The sequence below is a fragment of the Rhizophagus irregularis genome, chromosome 13 (assembly GCF_026210795.1).
Source record: "Rhizophagus irregularis chromosome 13, complete sequence".
Lineage (NCBI taxonomy): Eukaryota > Fungi > Glomeromycota > Glomeromycetes > Glomerales > Glomeraceae > Rhizophagus > Rhizophagus irregularis.
In genome coordinates this window covers 4,374,449-4,394,546 of record NC_089441.1, presented here as the reverse complement: position 1 = coordinate 4,394,546, position 20,098 = coordinate 4,374,449, and the positions used below count along the sequence as shown (strand labels likewise).

General features: G+C 29.0%; 1 protein-coding gene across 1 annotated transcript; it reads left to right on the top strand.

Moving 5' to 3' along the window:
- Nucleotides 1-2,587: 2,587 nt before the first annotated feature.
- OCT59_005576 (uncharacterized protein) lies at nucleotides 2,588-4,032 on the top strand (the record flags this gene model as incomplete). Its single annotated transcript, XM_066138440.1, has 9 exons — nucleotides 2,588-2,606; nucleotides 2,761-2,794; nucleotides 3,228-3,263; nucleotides 3,453-3,472; nucleotides 3,551-3,584; nucleotides 3,663-3,675; nucleotides 3,775-3,810; nucleotides 3,899-3,931; nucleotides 4,015-4,032. 9 exons carry the CDS (start codon nucleotides 2,588-2,590, stop codon nucleotides 4,030-4,032), a joined length of 243 nt encoding a protein of 80 aa, XP_065997569.1.
- Between the last annotated feature and the right edge of the window lie 16,066 nt (nucleotides 4,033-20,098).

Sequence of the window (20,098 nt, the reverse complement as noted above, 5' to 3'; positions counted from 1 at the left end):
TGGTCCTCCATACGCACTATTATGTTGCAAAAGAATCTGGATGTTACCTTGATCAAGGTTCCTGCTCACGCTGACGACCCTTTGAATAATCATGTGGATGCATTAGCCAAAGCCGCTCATACTGACTTACATCTTTCTTCTTATCCACCACCGGAATTGATGGCTCCTTGCATTTTACAATTTAATTCCTTACCTGTGGATATGAATATCCGGAAATTTATTAGAGATATTTTTGACGCTAAAAGTCTTTTAACTCTTGCTGTATTACCAAGATTTAATTCCTATTCCTCAACTTCTGATAGTGATTGGGCTTGCACCAAATTTTGTCTCAATAACAATAAGCATTTTGTCTCTCATCAGAATGGCCGTTCCGAGTTTTGTGGTTTCCGTATCAAGCTACTTTTAGATATGCTTCCAACGCTTACAACTCTTCAGAGACGAAAGCCTCATCTTTATAATCCAAGTTGGCTTTGTCCTCAATGTAATTCCTTTCCCTGAGACTTTAGACCACTTGTGGACTTGTCCTTATATTTTACCAGAATTTAGCCCTTTACAAACTTTTAAAACATTACTATTGGCTCTTCGGACTACTTATCTTGATAATTTCCTTTCCGCGTCATCTTTAATCTTTTTACCGGACTCTTTTGCTGCTGAATTTATGGCTCTTAATTGTTGGGATTGTGACCTTCCTTCAATTTCCTGCCTGCGACTCGCAAGAGGACTTATACCGATATCTTTGACAGAATTTCTTGGAATTTATTTTTCTTCACCTACCATTTGGTCTATCTTAGATACACCTTTGCACGACTTTCATTTTGACCTTTATGTTCAAATCTGGTTGTGCCGATCCATTTTCTTTCATCATTGGGAATTAGCTCAAGGCATTACAAAAAAAATGAAATCGTCAGCTCTTGGGCCTTCTTCTATTCTTCGACCTTCCTCTAACATTCCTCTTGACTCTTTGACACCTTCCTTGGCGACAGCTTCCTTGGATTCCTGGGTTTCTTGGGTCTTCTTCTATAATCCGTGGGATCTTGAATTTCGCATTTGGATTTTTGGCGCCGCTTAACAGTTCAGCCTCTACTTAGGATTTCTTTTTGGTAACGGATTGGATCTTAGGACATGCTGGATAGTTGACTCACACTGGCCTTCGGGTAAAGATGGGGTATGCATTTCTGTAATAGTTTAGTTTTTCTTTACTTAATTTTATTTTGTTTAGATTTCTTTACTTGTATGAATCGTGAAGCTAGTTCTTTTTATTTTTTATGTTTATTTTCTATATTTGATATTTGTAATATTGTTCGATTTGTTTATTGTACTTTTCGTTTAAATTTAATAATAAAAGATAAAGTCATAAGACTGTTTGCTCATAATCACCAAATATGGACTGTCCCAAATGTGTGACTATAAAGAGAGTTGACTGTACTATTAGACTTAAATTGGAGATGAATCAACTTTGTAAATATATCTGGAATAATAGTACTTAAATAGTATCATTAGAGAATATTCTAGTGAGGTAGTTTTCAGCCATCTGGTCTTTTCATGAACAAAAAGAAAGGTCAAGTAGCTATCTATGATATTCCAGAATCAATGACCGCTGCTATACTGTTTATTAGTAATCAAATCCATCTGACTTTAATAGCGATTAATAGTTTTAAAGCCTTTAAAGTTATTACAATGAAAGAAAGAAAGCACAAGCTTGTAATTTACTTGAAAATGTAAGAAGATCTAAACAATCTTATAGGTAGTAAATGGTATAAAATTGATGGCAAAACTCTAGATTGGTGCTGTTACACTTCTCCATACTTCTCCCAGAAATTTAAGGATAAATCAAGTACTAAAGATAAATCCATATAACTTTACTTTTGGTTAGTATTTATTTTATTTTATTTTTTTTTTGATATATAATAGTATAAATAATTATATTTGATAATAATATTTACATATAACAAATAAGAAAAATATATAAATTTCTTTTATGTTGCTTATTAAATTATTTGTTTTATCCAATTCATCATTTTATTTCGTCAATAAGACCTTTCGGCAACAATTTGGCAAATCGATCACATGATTCGTCACACATTCGGCTAATTACAAAAATCAGAAAAAAATCGGCATAAATCAACTGGTCGATTTTTGGTCGATTTTTGGTTGAGTTGTAACATAAAAAAAACCATAAATCGACCAATATTTTTTTTATTGATTTTTATTAACAACAAACAATCAACTTAAAAACTTTTTTGACGATTTTTAAACAATTTTTTAATAATTAATATCAATAATGGCAAAAGTTTAGCCACAGTAATTAGTTGATCTATTACTATAATTAATATAAATAATGGCAAAAGTTTAGCCACAGTAATTAGTTGATCTATTACCGAATTTAGACTATTAATAATAGTTTAAACTATTTTGAAAAAAAATCTTTTTTTCTTGAAATAGTTTTTTTGTTTAATCAGTTCCAGCGTGGATACTGATATTCCAGGTAAAGTTTTGAAAAATTTTTGAAACTATCTTAAAAAAAAAATGTTTTTTACTAAAAAACATCTTTTTTATAATATTTTTTATTTAGGAAATTAGTTCCAGCATGGATACCGTTTCCCTAGGTAAAGTTTCAAAAAGTTTTGAAACTTTCTTAAAAAAAAAACGTTTTATAACTAAAAAATGTTTTCCTAGGTAAAGTTTTAAAAAATTTTAAAACTTTCTTAAAAAACGTTTTTTTAACTAAAAAACGATTCTTTTTTATTTTTTTTTACAAAGAAAATTGGTTCTGGCATGGATACCGATATTCTAGGTAAGTTTTGAAACTCTTTTGAAACTTTCTTTTAAAAAAAACATTTTAACGTAAAAAAACATTTTTTTTTGTTTTTTTTGCAGAAAATCAGCTCTGACATGGATATCGATATTCCAGATAAGTTTCGAAAAAAAATTCAAAACTTTATAAAAAAAAATGTTTTTTAATATTAAAACTGTTTTTTTTTATTTTTGTATAGGAAATCAGCTCCAACTTGAACACTAATATTCCAGGTAAGTTTCAAAACTAAAGTTTCGAAACTTTTTTAATAAAATGTTTTTAATGAAACATTTTTTTATTTTTACTTATAGGGATATCAGTTCCGGCATAAATACTGAATCTCAAAGATAAGTTTTGAAAAAAAAATTTTAAAACTTTCTTTAATAAAACGTTTTTATACTAAAAACGTTTTTTTTTATTATATTTTATATAGGGATATCAGTTCTAACGTGGATACTGAATCTCAAAAGTAAGTTTCGAAGTAAGACTTTGAAACTTTTTTTGAAAAAAATTATTTTAATTTTTTTTCTTCTATTTTGTAGGTTCGGCCTTCGGTTCTCGGGTGAGTTTTAGAGTAAAATCTTCAAAACTTTTTTTTAAAAAAAATTATTTTTTTTAAATTTTTTTTAAAAATTTTTTTTCTTCTATTTTGTTTTAGTTCTTGGACATTGGATACAGGTGAGTTTCAGAGTAAAATCTTCAAAATTTTTTTAAAATAAATTATTTTTTTTAATTTTATTTTAATTTTTTTTGTAGATTTCTTTCAGTTTTTAGGTGTTTGGATATATAGGTGAGTTTCAAAGTGAAAGAATCGAAACTCTTTAAAAAGAATAATAATTTTACTTTAATTTTTTTTTCTATTTTGTAGGTTTCAACTTTCGGTTAGGCTTTGGATATATGAGTAAGTTTTGAAGTTAAAACTTTGAAACTTTTTTTTAAAACAAGTTTTTTTTTAATTTTTTCTTTTTTTTATTTTGTAGATTTCTGCTTTCAGTTCTTGGATTTTAGACATATGGGTGAGTTTCAAAGTTAAAAAAACTTTGAAACTTTTTAAAAAAAATATTTTTTTCAATTTTATTTTAATTTTTTTTTTCTATTTTATAGGGTTTGACTTTCGATTGGGCTTTGGATATATGGGTAAGTTTTGAAGTAAAACTTTGAAACTTTTTTAAAAAAAGTATTTTTTTAATTTTATTTTAATTTTTTTTTCTACTTTGTAGGTTTTGACTTTCGGTTAAGCTTTAGATATATGGGTAAGTTTCGAAGTTAAATTTTGAAACTTTTTTTTAAAACAAGTTTTTTTTAATTTTTTCTTTTTTCTATTTTGTAGATTTCAGCTTTCAGTTCTTGGATTTTGGATATATAGGTAAGTTTTGAAGTGAAAACTTTGAAATTTTTTTTTAAAAAAGTAATTTTTTAATTTTATTTTAATTTTTTTTTTCTATTTTGTAGGTTTCAACTTTCGGTTGGGCATTGAATATATAGATGAGTTTTGAAGTAAAAACTTCAAAACTTTTTTTAAAAAAAATTATTTTTTTTTAATTTTTTCTTTTTTCTATTTTATAGATTTCGGCTTTCAGTTCTTAGATTTTGGATATATAAAGTTTCGAAGTAAAAACTTCAAACCTTTTTTTTAAAAAAATATTTTTTTTAATATTTTTAAATTTTTTAATCTTCAATTTTGTAGATTTCAGCTTTTGGTTATTGGGCGTTGGATATATGGATAAGTTTTGAAGTTAAAACTTTGAAACTTTCTTTTAAAAAAGTATTTTTTTTAATATCTTTAAATTTTTTATCTTCAATTTTGTAGATTTCGGCTTTCAGTTCTTAGGTTTGGATATATGGGTAAATTTTGAAATTAAAACTTCAAAACTTTTTTTTAAAACAAGTATTTATTTAATTTTATTTTAATTTTTTTTCTATTTTGTAGATTTCGGCTTGGTCTTTGGATGTACGTGAATAATTTTGGATAAGTGGATAATGGTGAATGATGGTGGACGATGGATGGTAGATGATGGGTAGTAGACAAGATGTAGATAATGTGGATGATGGTTAATGATGGTTGACAATAGTTGACACAATGGATGGTGAATGGTAAATGGTAAATGGTAAATGGTAGATAGTGAATGGTGGATGGTAGGTGTAAATAGACAGATACTGTAGATATTAGATATTTAATATGATAATTTTTAATATGTAATTTTAATAAAGCGAAATAATAAAATATAATCAATTGATTGTTATTACAAAATTAAATATAAGCTAAATACATAAAAATCATTAACAATTAGACAAAATTAGACTTAATTTCGTCCAACATTCAGCAATTTGAAATTTGGACGAATGTCTAGTAAAGGTTGACAAATAGTTTATTTCCAATTTTTTAATGAATTTTTGCTGATTTGTAATTGCCAAGTGGTAGGCAAACTGTGCAAATCGTCCATTTTAATTTTAAAAATTTTTTTGGCAATGATCGGTTAAAATTAGAACAACTTTTATCTAACATTCGTCAATTTGAAATTTGGATGAAATGGACTATTCTGACCAGTGATATATATACAGCTAATAAAGAAAGATTTATATATGCATGCTATTTATAGCATAAAGTAGAAGTATAAAAATTAAAGCTCCGAACGGTTCGGGCTAAACCGGGGAACCGATCCAAAACCGGCTCAAAATTCGGTTCAGTTCGGTTCGGGTATTAGAACCAAAAAACTGGCGGTTCGGTTCGGTTTAATCTGATTTTTTATAAAAATGCGAAAAATCGAATAGCCGGCCATCTAGTGATCGTACAAAGTCGAGCCATATATCATTGGATTCCTCTCGACGAGACGCGTCGAATGGCGGTAAGATCATGTCTCTAGCATCGATAGAACACACGTTAACCCACGCTAAATGATTTATCAATAATTGGAATTAGCAAGCTATCTATCGGTGCTAGAGACACGATCTTAGCACCATTCGACGCGTCTCAGTGAGACGAATCCAATGAATATAAATTCGTCCGTGTACGACCACTAGATGGCGAATAATATCAAGTTTCGCATTTTTTTAAAATTTTTGAGCGTTAAAAATTAAAAATTCCGATACATGAATTTATTCGTCATCCAATGGTCGTACAAATATGAATTAGGACTCATTGGATTCGTCTTGATGAGACGAGTCTAATGGTGGTAAGATCACGTCTCTAGCATCGATAGATAGCTTGCTAATGCCAATTTTTTATAAATTATTTAGCGTGAATTAACTTACGATCTATTAATGCTAGAGACATGATCTCACCACCATTCGACTCGTCTCATCGAGACGAATCCAATGAGTGCTAATTCATATTTGTACGACCATTGGACGACGAATAAATTCATGTATCGGAATTTTTAATTTTTAACGCTCGAAAATTTTAAAAAAATGCGAAACTTGATATTATTCGCCATTTAGTGGTCGTATACGGACAAATATATATTCATTGGATTCGTCTCACTGAGACGCGTCGAATGGTGCTAAGATCATGTCTCTAGCACCAATAGATAGCTTGCTAATTCCAATTATTGATAAATCATTTAGCATGAGTTAACGTGTGATCTATCGATGCTAGAGACATGATCTTACCACCATTCGACGCGTCTCGTCGAGACGAATCCAATGATATATGGTTCGACTTTATACGATCACTAGATGGCCGGCTATTCGATTTTTCGCATTTTTATAAAAATCGGATTAAACTAAACTGAACCGCCAGTTTTTCGGTTCGGTTCTTACGGATTTCGGCTCTAATCCGAACTGTCTATAATCCGGACCAAACTGACCCATTCGGAGCTTTAATAAAAATGAACTGCAAATAGAGGGAAAAAATGTAATATTAATAATAAAGATAAATAAAAAATGAAGTTGAATAGTAAAAAGTATGATAAAAAGTACGATAAAATAGAACACTTTAGTAAAATTAATTGAAATAAATGAAATGATTTAGCATTTCATTGGAGAGGCTATTAGATAAATTTTTAGGTAAATTTTGACAGTCACCTAAAACTTTTAGTTATGTAATAGTAGTATAATTATTTAAATGACAGGTTAACTTTTTTTTTTGGAGAAATAGTCTTTTAATTTTTTTATTATTTTTATAAGTTTAGTATATATGTTGTATGTCAAATTAGAATAGGCGTAAATTTAAAATTGACTTATATCAGATTAAAATTTGAATCTGATGTGAGTCAAATCAATTTATCATTTGTGTGTTAAATTGAAATGCATATTTTATTATTTGTGCGTCAAATTAAAATACATACTTTAAAATTTATAATATTAGCAATTTTAAAAATCTTTGTAATTATATGTAAATTTTAAAGTAATGTAATAAATTTATCTGGTACATATTATTAATTTTGCATTTGCACATACTTTCTGTAAGCATATCAGTACTAGAATTCTGATTTCATGCAGCTTCTTTAACAGATATATTATCTGTTGGAATATGATCTAACTCTGGATATTCTTTCACTTTAAATGAATTTAATTCATCTGCATAATATAAATTATTCAATATTTCACTAATACATTCAAGATAATATTTGAATATATCATTATAATTTAACTTCTCTATGACTTTGCATGGAAGTACAGGTTGATCTGTACCAAATCGGTCAATTTTTGAAATAAGAATCTTTACATACTTTCCAATCTCATATTTTAGCTTATGCTTTGATTTTACAATCATTGTAGAAATCTTTTTTATGATATAAGTCTTTAAATTTTGATAAGCAAAGTTTTGTAATACTTGATGTCCTACTGTTAATTGATTTGTCAGTAATTGTAAAGAATGCTTTAAATGAAATTGTATTAAATAATATTAGTATTTTTTATTATATAATTTTTTAAGATAATAAAAACTTGTCTGCAAAATAACTATTTAAACATAAAAAAATTATTAACTGCATCTTCATCTAAATTTAATTCTTAATTTAAGTTTGTTGAATTAATTTCATAAGTGGTATTGTCAATCAAATTATCTAAGTTATTTATAGATTCTTGAATACTTCCTTCAAATTCATTTGGAATTTCATCTTCAGAAAAAATATTATTTTGGAATAACTGATCAAGCATGGCAGAATATCTATGTGGAGTTCCACCAAATACAAGCTCATATGGTTTTTTATTATGTGCTCTACAAACTGAATTATTCATTGCATAAATTACAAATTTTAAATCAAATGACCAATCTTAACAATTATTATCTTCCATCCATTTTCCTAATTTAGTTTCAAGAATTCTATTTGCTTGTTCAACTAGACTTTGACTTGCAGGATGTCTTGATCTTCCATTAATAATTTGAATTGTAGGCCATAAATTAACTAATTCAATAATTATTGAAGAAACAAATTCTTTGCTATTATCCGACTGAAAAATTAAAGGTGGTCCAAATGTAGTAAAAATATCAAATAAAAAAGCAGCAACTTCTATTGCACGTTTTGAAGTAAGTGCACAAGCTCATGAATATTTTGTAAAATGGTCACGTATAAAGATGTTAGCCGTAACTGTAATATTAAGACACAGTGTCGTATGTAATAGGTTGCAACCTATCTACATTAAAAAGCAAAAGTTGTAATGCTGTAATTAGGTTGTAATGCCATAATTAGGTCGTAATACTGTAATTAGGTCTTAATGCCGTAACTAATCCGTAATGCCGTAATTCCGAAATTACGTATGTAATTTCGGCCAGAATTATGCACTTAATTTTAGCAGAAATTAACAAATATCCTAAAAAGGAAAGTGTTGTTACACAAAATTCCAGTGTCGTTCCCACTAAAATCAATTTTTGTGGAACGGCTATTGCCAAAAAAAGGAAAGATCTGCATTCCCGTTTTGGCTGAATTATGATTTTCGGCTAAAATTACATGTTTAAGTGAAATTACGTTAATTTCGGCCGGAATTATATTTCGGATTTCGGATTTCGGATTTTAGGAAATATGTGACCATGTAATTTCAATTTTAAGGGGTAAATAATATCAAAAATAATAATAATAATAATTTTTTTTTTTGTAAAAAAGTTTATATGTAAATTATGCATAAAATCATCTAATTATTAAAGATATTATGCTAATTTAATATAAATTTTTTGAAAAAAACTTAATATTTCCCACCCTCAGGGTAAAGCTCCGAATGGGTCGGTTTGGTCTGGATTATAGACGGTTCGGATTAGAGCTGAAATCCGTAAGAACTGAACCAAATTTTGAGCCGGTTTCAGATTGGTTCCCCGGTTTAACCCGAACCGTTCAGAGCTTTACCCTAGAAATTTTAGTTCATTATATAATTTTTTTCTTTACATGAACGCGTATACAAAATACAAAAAAAATGCGACACGTCTTATGTACCCCCTAAAAATTAAAATTACACGACATATAAACTATTGTAATTTACTTTTATAATTCATTTCTTTTATTTTAAATTTTTATAGCATTAAAAATTACGACATTACAGCCTAATTATAGCATTGCGACCTAATTATAGCATTACGACCTAATTACAGCATTACGGCCTAATTACAGCATTACGGCCTAATTACAGTATTACGAAAAGTGTCATAACTGTAATGTTGTATGCTGTAATATTACGGCATCGGCCAATCAATTACGGCTAACATCTTTAGTCACGTATATGAGTAATGTATTTAAATTCATTATTTTGCTTAAAAGTCATGTCAATTAAATCAATCTATTTCAATCAGAAACAATTACTTTAATACATAATTATAAATTAGTAAAAAATAATACTAAATAAATAAATTTACCTGCAAACGTGACATGAATTTTTGTTCTATAATTGGTATTCCAGCCAATAGTCGAATTCGTGTAAGTTTCGCTATACAAATATTACACTGTGTCACAAATTTTTTACAAGATCTTGTTAACAATATCCCTATTTACTACTGATTTGATTCCAAGTTTCTTTTTGGCCCCCATACTGAGTAATTGTGGAATGTATTTTGCAAAATTCATCATACATATTTTCTACAACTAATACAGAAAGTTCAACTTTAGTTTTTTCATCATTTTTTTTATTTTGAATTTGAGTATGAAGTACAATATAGGAATCTGATGAAATTTTTTGTAGTTTAAATTTATTTTTAACCCAGTAACGAAAATTAGAAATGTATAATGTAGTATTTGTAGGTTAAGAAGAACTTCCTTTATTTTTTGTAATTTTTCCTGGTTAATTAAAGCTTTTTCTTTCTTAATTGATGCTAAGTTTTCAATATACAGTCAACTTTCTTTATAGTCACACATTTGGGACAGTCCATATTTGGTAATTATGAGCAAACAGTCTTATGACTTTATCTTTTATTATAAATTTTTAAACGAAAAGTACAAAACTCAAATCGAACAATATTACAAATAAAATATAGAAAATTAAACATAAAAAATAAAAAGAACTAGCTTCACGATTCATACAAGTAAAGAAATCTAAACAAAATAAAATTAAGTAAAGAAAAACTAAACTATTACAGAAACGCATACCCCAACTTTACCCGAAGGCCAGTGTGAGTCAACTATCCAGCAAGGACCCTGGATATCTCCAAAACAGGTCATAAGTCACACTTTCGGTAGATTGGCCCATTTTTCAGGGGTTCAAAAAATCGTTTTTTGTAAATATCTCGGCATCCAGTGGTCCAATTTTGATAAACTTTTTTTTTTATTTTGTAGCCCTCATTTAGCTCTACAATTTAAAAAAAAGTTCATTAAAATTGAATTACTGGATGCTGAGATATTTACAAAAAACGATTTTTTGAGTTTCAGCAAAAAGGGGTGTTTTTGGCCAAAAGTCCATTATGACCTTTATATTAGATATCCGGGGTCCTATCCAGCATATCCGAAGATCCAATCCGTTACCAAAAAGAAATCCTAAGTAGAAGCTGAACTGTTAAGCGGCGCCAAAAATCCAAATGCGAAATCCAAGATCCCCCATGGATTATATAAGAGGAAACCCAAGAAACCCAGGAATCCAAGGAAGCTGTCGCCAAGGAAGGTGTTGAAATTGCAGGAGAAATTTGCGAGAAAGGATGAGAAGTAGGAGAAGGTCCAATAGCGGACGATTTCATTTTATTGGTAATGCCTTGAACTGATTTCCAATGATGAAAGAAAACGGAACAGCACAACCAGATTTGTACGTAGACATCAAAATGAAAATCATGTAAAGGTGTATCAAAAATAGAACAAATAGTGGATGATGAAAAATATGTTCCAAGAAAACTAGTAAGAGACATCGGTATAAGTCCACGTGCAAGTCGCAGACAAGAATTTGAAGGAGGGTCGCAGTACACAATGTAGCCGTAAATTCCACAGCAGAAAAGTTACGGTAAAGATTTCGAAAGGAGTCGCGGAGAGAAATTTTCCAAGACAAACGGTTCTAAGGTCCAGCAGAAATGTTTTAAAAGTATTAAAAGGACTAAATTCAGGTAAAATATAAGGACAAGTCATATTTGGTGATTATTTTACAAGTGTTTTGTAAGTTTAGTGGCCACTACTTTCCGCACCCTCTATTGAAGGCTATGGAGGTAGGTCGTTCATTGCATCATCCTCACTAAGCCATGATGTAACCATCCCCGCCACCTTTTAACAGGGACAATTCAACACCACAACCAGAACGCAAGGACTTATCCCAGGGACCCGAAGGCCTTCGAATCTGCTGAACACCACCCTACTCGTCCTTTAATCCGTTGCATGATACTGTAATGGCTACTATTATAAACCCCTCACCACTACTACGTCACGGAGGACTTTCGTCAGATAACTTTTAAACATCTAGACCCTTTCTATACCACCATATTAGGTACTAGGTCTCACTCAAAGGCCACTACAGCCTGCAATTACCCATCACCGATAGTACAGTTGTAATCCCCAAGTGGTATACTTTTGTAGTGACCACCTGAACAGTAAGCTTGTAGGTGTTACCCAGGATCATCCCTTATGGTGGGTATCAACCACCAGAAATCACCAACCAGGGCCCATCAGAGAAGGGAATCGAACCCAATCACCAAGCTATCTGTCTGCGCACGAACACCGTAGTTGGTCTAAGACCTAACAGAAGTCAAACTACCACTAAGACATTGCACCCTCAGCTTTACCATCTAGGACGACCATCTAGCCATTACTGACCCCAAGCGGTATCGTGAAGTGACCACCCGGACAGAAAGTCCCCCCAAGGTATAGTAGTGACCTCAAGGACAGGACTGCGCACATACCAATGGCCTCATAGGGAACGTTAGAAGGACACGATGACCCTTAGTTGAAATGTGCGGCCTAACCGTACACACTAATTCACCATGATGCAGTCCAACTACACTAATCCCTGTACCTTCACGCTATTGGATATTTGGTGATTATTTTACAAGTGTATTGTACGTTTAGTGGCCACTACTTTCCGCACTTTCTATTGAAGGTTATGGAGGTAGGTCGTTCATATCCTCGCCATCATTGAACCACCAGATGTCATTAAGGCCACCTTTTAACCAAGACAACTTATCCAGCCCGTCCAATATTCAGGCATACCCCAGGAACCCGAAGGCCTTTGGATCGGAAGAACACCACCCTACTCGTCCTTTAATCCGTTGCATGATACTGTAATGGCTACTATTATAAACCCCTCACCACTACTACTGTCACGGAGGACTTTCATCAGATAACTTTCAAACATCTAGACCCCTTCCATACCACCATATTAGGTACTAGGTCTCACTCAAAGGCCACTACAGCCCGCGATTATCCACCACCGATAGTACAGTTGTAATCCCCAAGTGGTATACTTTGTAGTGACCACCTGAACAGTAAGCTTGTAGGTGTTACCCAGGATCATCCCTTATGGTGGGTATCAACCACCAGAAATCACCAACCAGGGCCCATCAGAGAAGGGAATCGAACCCAATCACCAAGCTATCTGTCTGTGCACGAACACCTTGGTTGGTCTATGACCTAACAGAAGGTCAAACTACCACTAAGACATTGCACCCTCAACTTTACCATCTAGGACGACCATCTAGCCATTACTGACCCCAAGTGGTATCGTAGAGTGACCACCCAGACAGGAAGTCCCCCCAAGGTATAGTAGTGACCTCAAAGACAGGACTGCGCACATGCCAATGGCCTCATAGGGAACGTTAGAAGGACACCATAACCCTTAGTTGAAATGTGCGGCCTAATCGTACACGCTTTAACCCGGCCGTGATGCAGTCCAACTACACTAATCCCTGTACCTTCACGCTATTGGTTGTAGCGTCCGCAGTAAAATTCTTTTTATTTCCGTGGTCATGGGAATCGAACCTGCGACCTCACTATACTCAGGGGGCAATGAGGGTCTCGTGACTAACCACTGAGATAGGGTGGACCAACCCATATTTGGTGACTATGAGCAAATAGTCTTATGACTATATCTTTTATTATTATTTTAAATGAAAAGTACAATAAACAAATCGAACAATATTACAAATATCAAATATAGAGAATAAACATAAAAAATAAAAAGAACTAGCTTCACGATTCATACAAGTAAAGAAATCTAAACAAAATAAAATTAAGTAAAGAAAAACTAAACTATTACAGAAACGTATACCCCATCTTTACCCAAAGGCCAGTGTGAGTCAACTATCCAGCATGTCCTAAGATCCAATCCGTTACCAAAAAGAAATCCTAAGTAGAGGCTGAACTGTTAAGCGGCGCCAAAAATCCAAATGTGAAATCCAAGATCCCCCACGGATTATAGAAGAGGAAACCCAAGAAACCCAGGAATCCAAGGAAGCTGTCGCCAAGGAAGGTGTCGAAGAGTCAAGAGGAATGTTAGAGGAAGGACAAAGAAAAGAAGAAGGCCCAAGAGCTGACGATTTCATTTTTTTTGTAATGCCTTGAGCTAATTCCCAATGATGAAAGAAAATGGAGTGGCACAACCAGATTTGGACATAAAGGTCAAAATGAAAGTCGTGCAAAGGTGTATCTAAGATAGACCATATGGTAAGTGAAGAAAAATATGTTCCAAGGAATGCTGTAATATTTGGTGATTATAAAGAGATGTGACTATATAAAAAATTTCTTATATTTGTATATCATAATTCCGGCCAAAAATTAACATAATTTTAGCCAAAATTATACTTAAAACTTTATTGTATCGTAACTTCGCCAATATTAATCGTAGAGAGATGATCTTACCGCCATTCGATTCGTCTTGATGAGGCGGTTCTAATGGTATAAAATACGTCGAAATCCAATCACTAGATTAATTTCCGAAATTAAAAAAATATTAATGGTTTTTGTGTAATAACTCTGCCAATATTGATCCTAGAAAGACGATCTTACTACCATTCGATTCGGCTTGATGAGACGAATCTAATGGTATAAGATACATCGAAATCTAATCACTAGATCAATTTCCGAAATTAAAAAATATTAAATGGTTTTTAAGTAATAACTCCGTCAATATTGATCACAGAGAGGTGAACTTACCACCATTCGATTCGTCTCGATGAGGCGATTCCAACGAGCTATAAATCGTCTTTTTACAATCACTAGGTACCGAGAAATCTAGCAAAATGTTAAATGGCGCAGTAAACGTAAATCAAGAAATATTATAATGCCGATGTTTAACATTTTGTTGAATAACTCGTCAGCCAGTGATCGGAAAAGGATAAAACTGTGGTGCTGTTACCTGAGGAATTAAGTACTCAGTATAATGGTTGCCCATTGAAGATGATAGGACACAGACCCGAGATTAGTCTCATAAGAGGCAGTGGGTGGTCTGGCCGTAAACACTAGCAAAGGAAAAGGATAAAACTACCACCATTCGATTCGTCTCAGTGAGACAATTCTAACAAGCTATGATACATCTTTGTACGATTATTAGATGCCAAGTTATTAATATATTCTTTATATAACTGTGATTATAAACGGTTCTTTTTAATATAAGATTTTTGAGGATAGGTGTGATAGTGACTATAGATAGATTGTGACTATATAGGATAGATTTTAATAATAAAGTGTTTTGAACATTCAACTGGTGTGACTATATAGTAGAATGTGACTATAACGGGAGTGACTATAGAGGGAGTTGACTGTATTGCTTAATCAAATTATCAAAGTTTTGACAAGAAATAAATGAATACTCTATAATTTTAAATTTAACATGAAAAAAATAATTACTTAATACTACAATTTTCTTATTTATTATTAATCCAAATAGACTATTTTATAATGATTATATGATGATTACATTTTTTTATGCATTTCAATTTAATACACAAATGATAAATTGATTTGACACACATCAGATTCAAATTTCAATCTGACATAAGTCAATTTTAAATTTACGCCTATTCTAATCTGACATCACTAGTCGAAATCAAAAATTTCGGTCACGTGACTTTTGGCTAAGTTTTGGCCAAAGTTCGGCTGTGCGAAGTTTTGACCAAAATTTTGACATATGATATCTTTACGAATATTATTTCTGAATAATTATCACATATATAACAGATAAGATAATCTAACTTAAATTAATTTTTTCACAACGAATTTTTTTTTTCTTCAAAGTTTTGTTGTGAAACCATAAAAAAATTATTTTTTATTTTATTTTTTAAATTATTTTTTTTTATTTAAAACTCTTTTGAAGTTTCATAACGAAACTTTAAAAAAATTTTTTTTTCTTCAAAGTTTCGTTGCAAAACTATAAAAAAATTATTTTTATTTTAATTTTTTAAATTATTATTTTTTATTTAAAACTCTAAGTTTCACAACAAAACTTCAAAAAATAATTTTTTTCTTTTTAAAGTTTCATTGCGAAACTATAAAAAAATTATTTTTATTTTTTTATTTTAATTTTTTTCAAAGTTTCGTTTCGAAATTATTATTTTTTTTTATTAATTTTTTTTCTTCTATTTTGATATTGGCTTCAATTCGGTAAGTTTCGAAAGTCACTTAAAAAATTTTTTTTTCTTATTTTGTAAGTTTCGGCTTCCAATTCTTGGGCTTTGTCAGATAAGTTTTAAAGCAAAATGCTTTAAAACTTTTTTTTAAAAAAAGTTGTTTTAAACTTTTAATAATTTTCTTTTTTTTATTTTAAAAGTTTCGGCTTTCGATTCTTGGGCTTTGTCAGGTGAGTTTTGAAGCAAAATGCTTCAAAACTTTTTTTAAAAAAGTTTTTTTTAAACTTTTAATAATTTTTTTTTTATTTTGTAAGTTTCAGCTTCTGATTCTTGGGCTTTATTAGGTAAGTTTCGAAGCGAAACGCTTTGAAACTTTTTTTAAAAAAAAATTTTTAAACTTTTAATAATTTTCTTTTTTTTATTTTGTAGGTTTCGGCTTCTGGATACTTGGTCTTTGTTAGGTAAGTTTTGAAGTTTTGCTTTTGCTTAAAAACTTTTTTTAAAGTTTTTTTTTTTTAATTTTATTAATTTGTTTTTTTTTATTTTATAGGTTTTATTTTCCGATTCTTGGGTTTTGTTAGGTAAGTTTCGAAGTTTCACTTTCGCTTCAAAACTTTTAAAATAATCTTTTTTTAATTTCTTTCTTCTATTTTTAGGTTTTGGGTTTTGGTTTATGGACTTTTGATGGGTGAGTTTTGAAGCTAAAAGCTTTGAGATTTTTTTTTAAAAATATTTGTTTTTTTTTAATTAATTTCTTTTTCTTTTATTTTGTAGATCTCAGGTTTCAGATTATAGACTTTGAATGGATAAGTTTCAAAGCAAAAGCTTCAAAACTTTTATTTAATATATATTTTTTTTAATAAACTTTTTTTTTGTTTATTTGTAAGTATTAGCATCAGTTCATAGGCTCTGATAGGTGAGTTTCAAAGTGAACACTTCGAAATTCTTTTTTTTAAAATAATTTTTTTAAAAAAATTATATATTGGTTTTTTTTTTGTTTTGTAGATATCAACTTCAGTTCTTGAATTTTGATAGGTGAGTTTCGAAGTAAAAGCTTTGAGTCTTTTTTTTAAAAAAATTTTTTTATTTAATTAATTATTTTCTTTTATTTGGTAGGTTTCAGCTTCAGTTTTTGGACTTTGGATAGGTAAGTTCATTTCAAACACACTTCGAAACTTTATATTTTTTTAAAAATAATTATTTTTTTCTATTTTGTAGGTTTCAGCTTCTGTTCTTGAGTATTCGATAGTTTTAAAACTTATTGTTTTTTTAAAAAAAATGAATTATTTTTTAATTTTTTTCTTTTATTTTGTAGGTTTCAGCTTCTTATAGTTTTTGGGATACAGGGTAAGTGTGTAGAAGTCAATTCTTTTAAAGTTTACTTTGAAGAAATGTACTAACATTTCATTATTTTGTAGGAAGTGAACTTTTTGAAGTATACTAACGCTTACTATTTATTATCGGTATATTTTTTCATTTTTTTTATTCTTTTAATATTTTTTTATTTTCATGAACAGCTTCTAACGATTCTTTTTTATCTTATTAAGTGGGGTTTTCAGTCTCCTTGGATGTGATAATTCAGTAAATTTTTAATTTTTTATATCTTTAATTGTTATTACTTTAATAATAAATGATTTTTAATGGTTTATTTTTCTTAATTTTTTAGACAGCTCAGTTCTTCAGACATTTAGATGTGTGGATCTATGGTGGAAAGTTTTTTTATTTATTTTACACAATAATGAAAAATTTTCTAACCTTTAAGACAGCTGTATGTTATATAGGCTGAAAATAGTACATATATTGTTAGTATTAAATACAGTCAACTCTGAATATAACGAATCCTCTGTTCCAGGAGGTTTAGTTCAGTATATAGTGAATTCGTTATATAATATACTGAACTAGTTTTCTTTATAGGTAATTTAGGCCAAATTTGTAATGCTGGCCAAAATTATAATTTCTTTTAACATAAATTTTCAAAAAAATTACTAGTAATTCTGGCCAGCACTATAAAATTGGCCTGGACTACTATATAGTCACATAACCATTCGTTATAGAAAGTATAAAGTTATTATATAGCTGATATATAGGGGCTGGTTAAGTTTAGTTTGGATGCATTATATAGTATTTTATTATAAAAGTTCGTTATATCCAGTGAAATTATTTATAAAAAATTAGTTCTGGAAATTATGATTTGGTATAGCAAGGTTTCGGTACAAATAGGTTCGTTATAACCAGAGTCGACTGTATATATACATAGGCAAAATATAGTATATTATATAATAAAATTGTTAATATTAAATAAAATACAATTTTATGAATTACAAAATGTTCGGTATAAAAATGCTATCTGAAACTTATGCAAATTGTAGATCAAAACTTAACTGAAATTTAGATAAGTGGCAGTTTGAATGGTAACACTCAATATGAACTTTCGGTTAGAAGATTCATCTAACTTCAGCCAGATTTTAGCCATAATTCAGGCCAAATTTGTCTATACAAAATCTGGCTGAATTGGACTATTTCGACTAGTGCGTATAACATATATAAGTAAACATAGTTATATTAAGATAAGATTATATCTATAAAAAAAAAATAGTATAAATAATTATAAAATAGATTAATAAAAATAAAGTATTATGCTGTATTTGCTTTAAATCACCTGTATAAGTTATTTTAAAAATATTTAGAATTTTATAATATTTAGAGTAAAATATACATTTATACTCTTTTTTTTTCAATTTTTTTTATAATTGTAATTTTTAAGAAATAAAATCAGACTAGTTGTAAAGATAATATTTTATATATATATTAATTAATCATAGTAATAATATCATCTATTTTTATTTATTGACAATTACTAACTAAATCTTCATATCATAAATTTTTTTTTATTAAAATTTACTTCAATAACTTTATATCTTTATTTAATTAGAATAAAATAGATAATTAGATAAAAATACTATTAATTAAATTGTTTAATTAAACTTATAAACTGTTAAATAAATATATTAAAAGTTATTTACTTTAGGACAGATTTACATTTATTTTTCAAAAATAGCAATAGTATGCATTTAGATGTATTATTTAAAAATAGGAATAGCAAAATTTAAAATTTAATTTAATAAATATTGAGTAATTCACTAACTATTTTTATTTTTTTTAAATTTAAATATTTCTTTAAATTTAATTAATTACTAATAAAAAAAAACAATTTCTAAAATAAGTAATTATTTCATGTGAGATTTCATATTGATTGGCATAGCAAATTTATATAAAATAGTAACACAAATTTTTGTATAATATAGATTTTTGTAATATTTAACATAAGATTTATATAATTAAAAAGCTATGTTTTTGAACTTTATTTACTAACTTTAAAAGATTTATTTTTTTAAAAAAAAGTTTTTTAGAACAGGACTCCAGATATCACATATATAACTCACATTTGAGTTTTAGCAAATTCAATTAAAATTAAGTTAAACTCATAATTTTAAATAAAGAGCAAATTGATTGAAAATTAATTAATAATCATAATTATGAGTTTTAGCAAATTGTGTTAATTTTACAAAGTCATATTTTATATTTGAGCAAATTGGTACTTTTTTTTAAAATTTAACTTGTCCTTTTTTTTTAACTTTTATAGATAATATTTTTAAAAATATTAGTTTCGGGGTCTTTTGGCCAAAATTAAGTATAATTCCGGCCAAAATTAAGCATAATGCAGGCCAAAAACTTTCTAATTAGTTTCGCAACATTTTATTTTTTAATAATTATTTATATTTAATTTATTATTTTTATTAATTATTATTTTATTTATAATCTACATATTTTTAATTATAAATTATAAAAATTGACAGTTTAATTTATATTAATTATTATTTTTTTATTGATAATAAAAAAAAAAGATTGTTAATTTCGGTAAATTAACAATTAAATTTACCAATCTACAAATAATTTTAATAAACTGAAATTATATTTTATTAAGCAAATTTAAACCTATATTATTTAGAATTTTATGATAACTCATATTTTGAGTTTTAGCAAATTAGTATAGATTTAAAATGTGATAATTTGATTTTTAGTAAATTAGGTTTATTTTAGTGGAAGCAAAAAGTGCTAAATTCATGCAGATCAGTTATAAGTTATATATGTAATGTTTGGGTCCTTTTAGAACTTTCGAATAAGAATACAGTGACACCTCTATAAGTGCACCCTCTATAAGTGCACGCACTATATAAATTCTCTTTAAGTGCACGGTGGGCCTGGTCCCAACTTATAAGCGCTCTTAATATTTTACTCTCTATAAATGCACTACTATTTTTTTACTATGGTCCCAAGGAGGGTGCACTTAGAGAGGTGTCACTGTATATGTTTTTGCAAATAAGCAAACTTAAATATTATTGGTTATT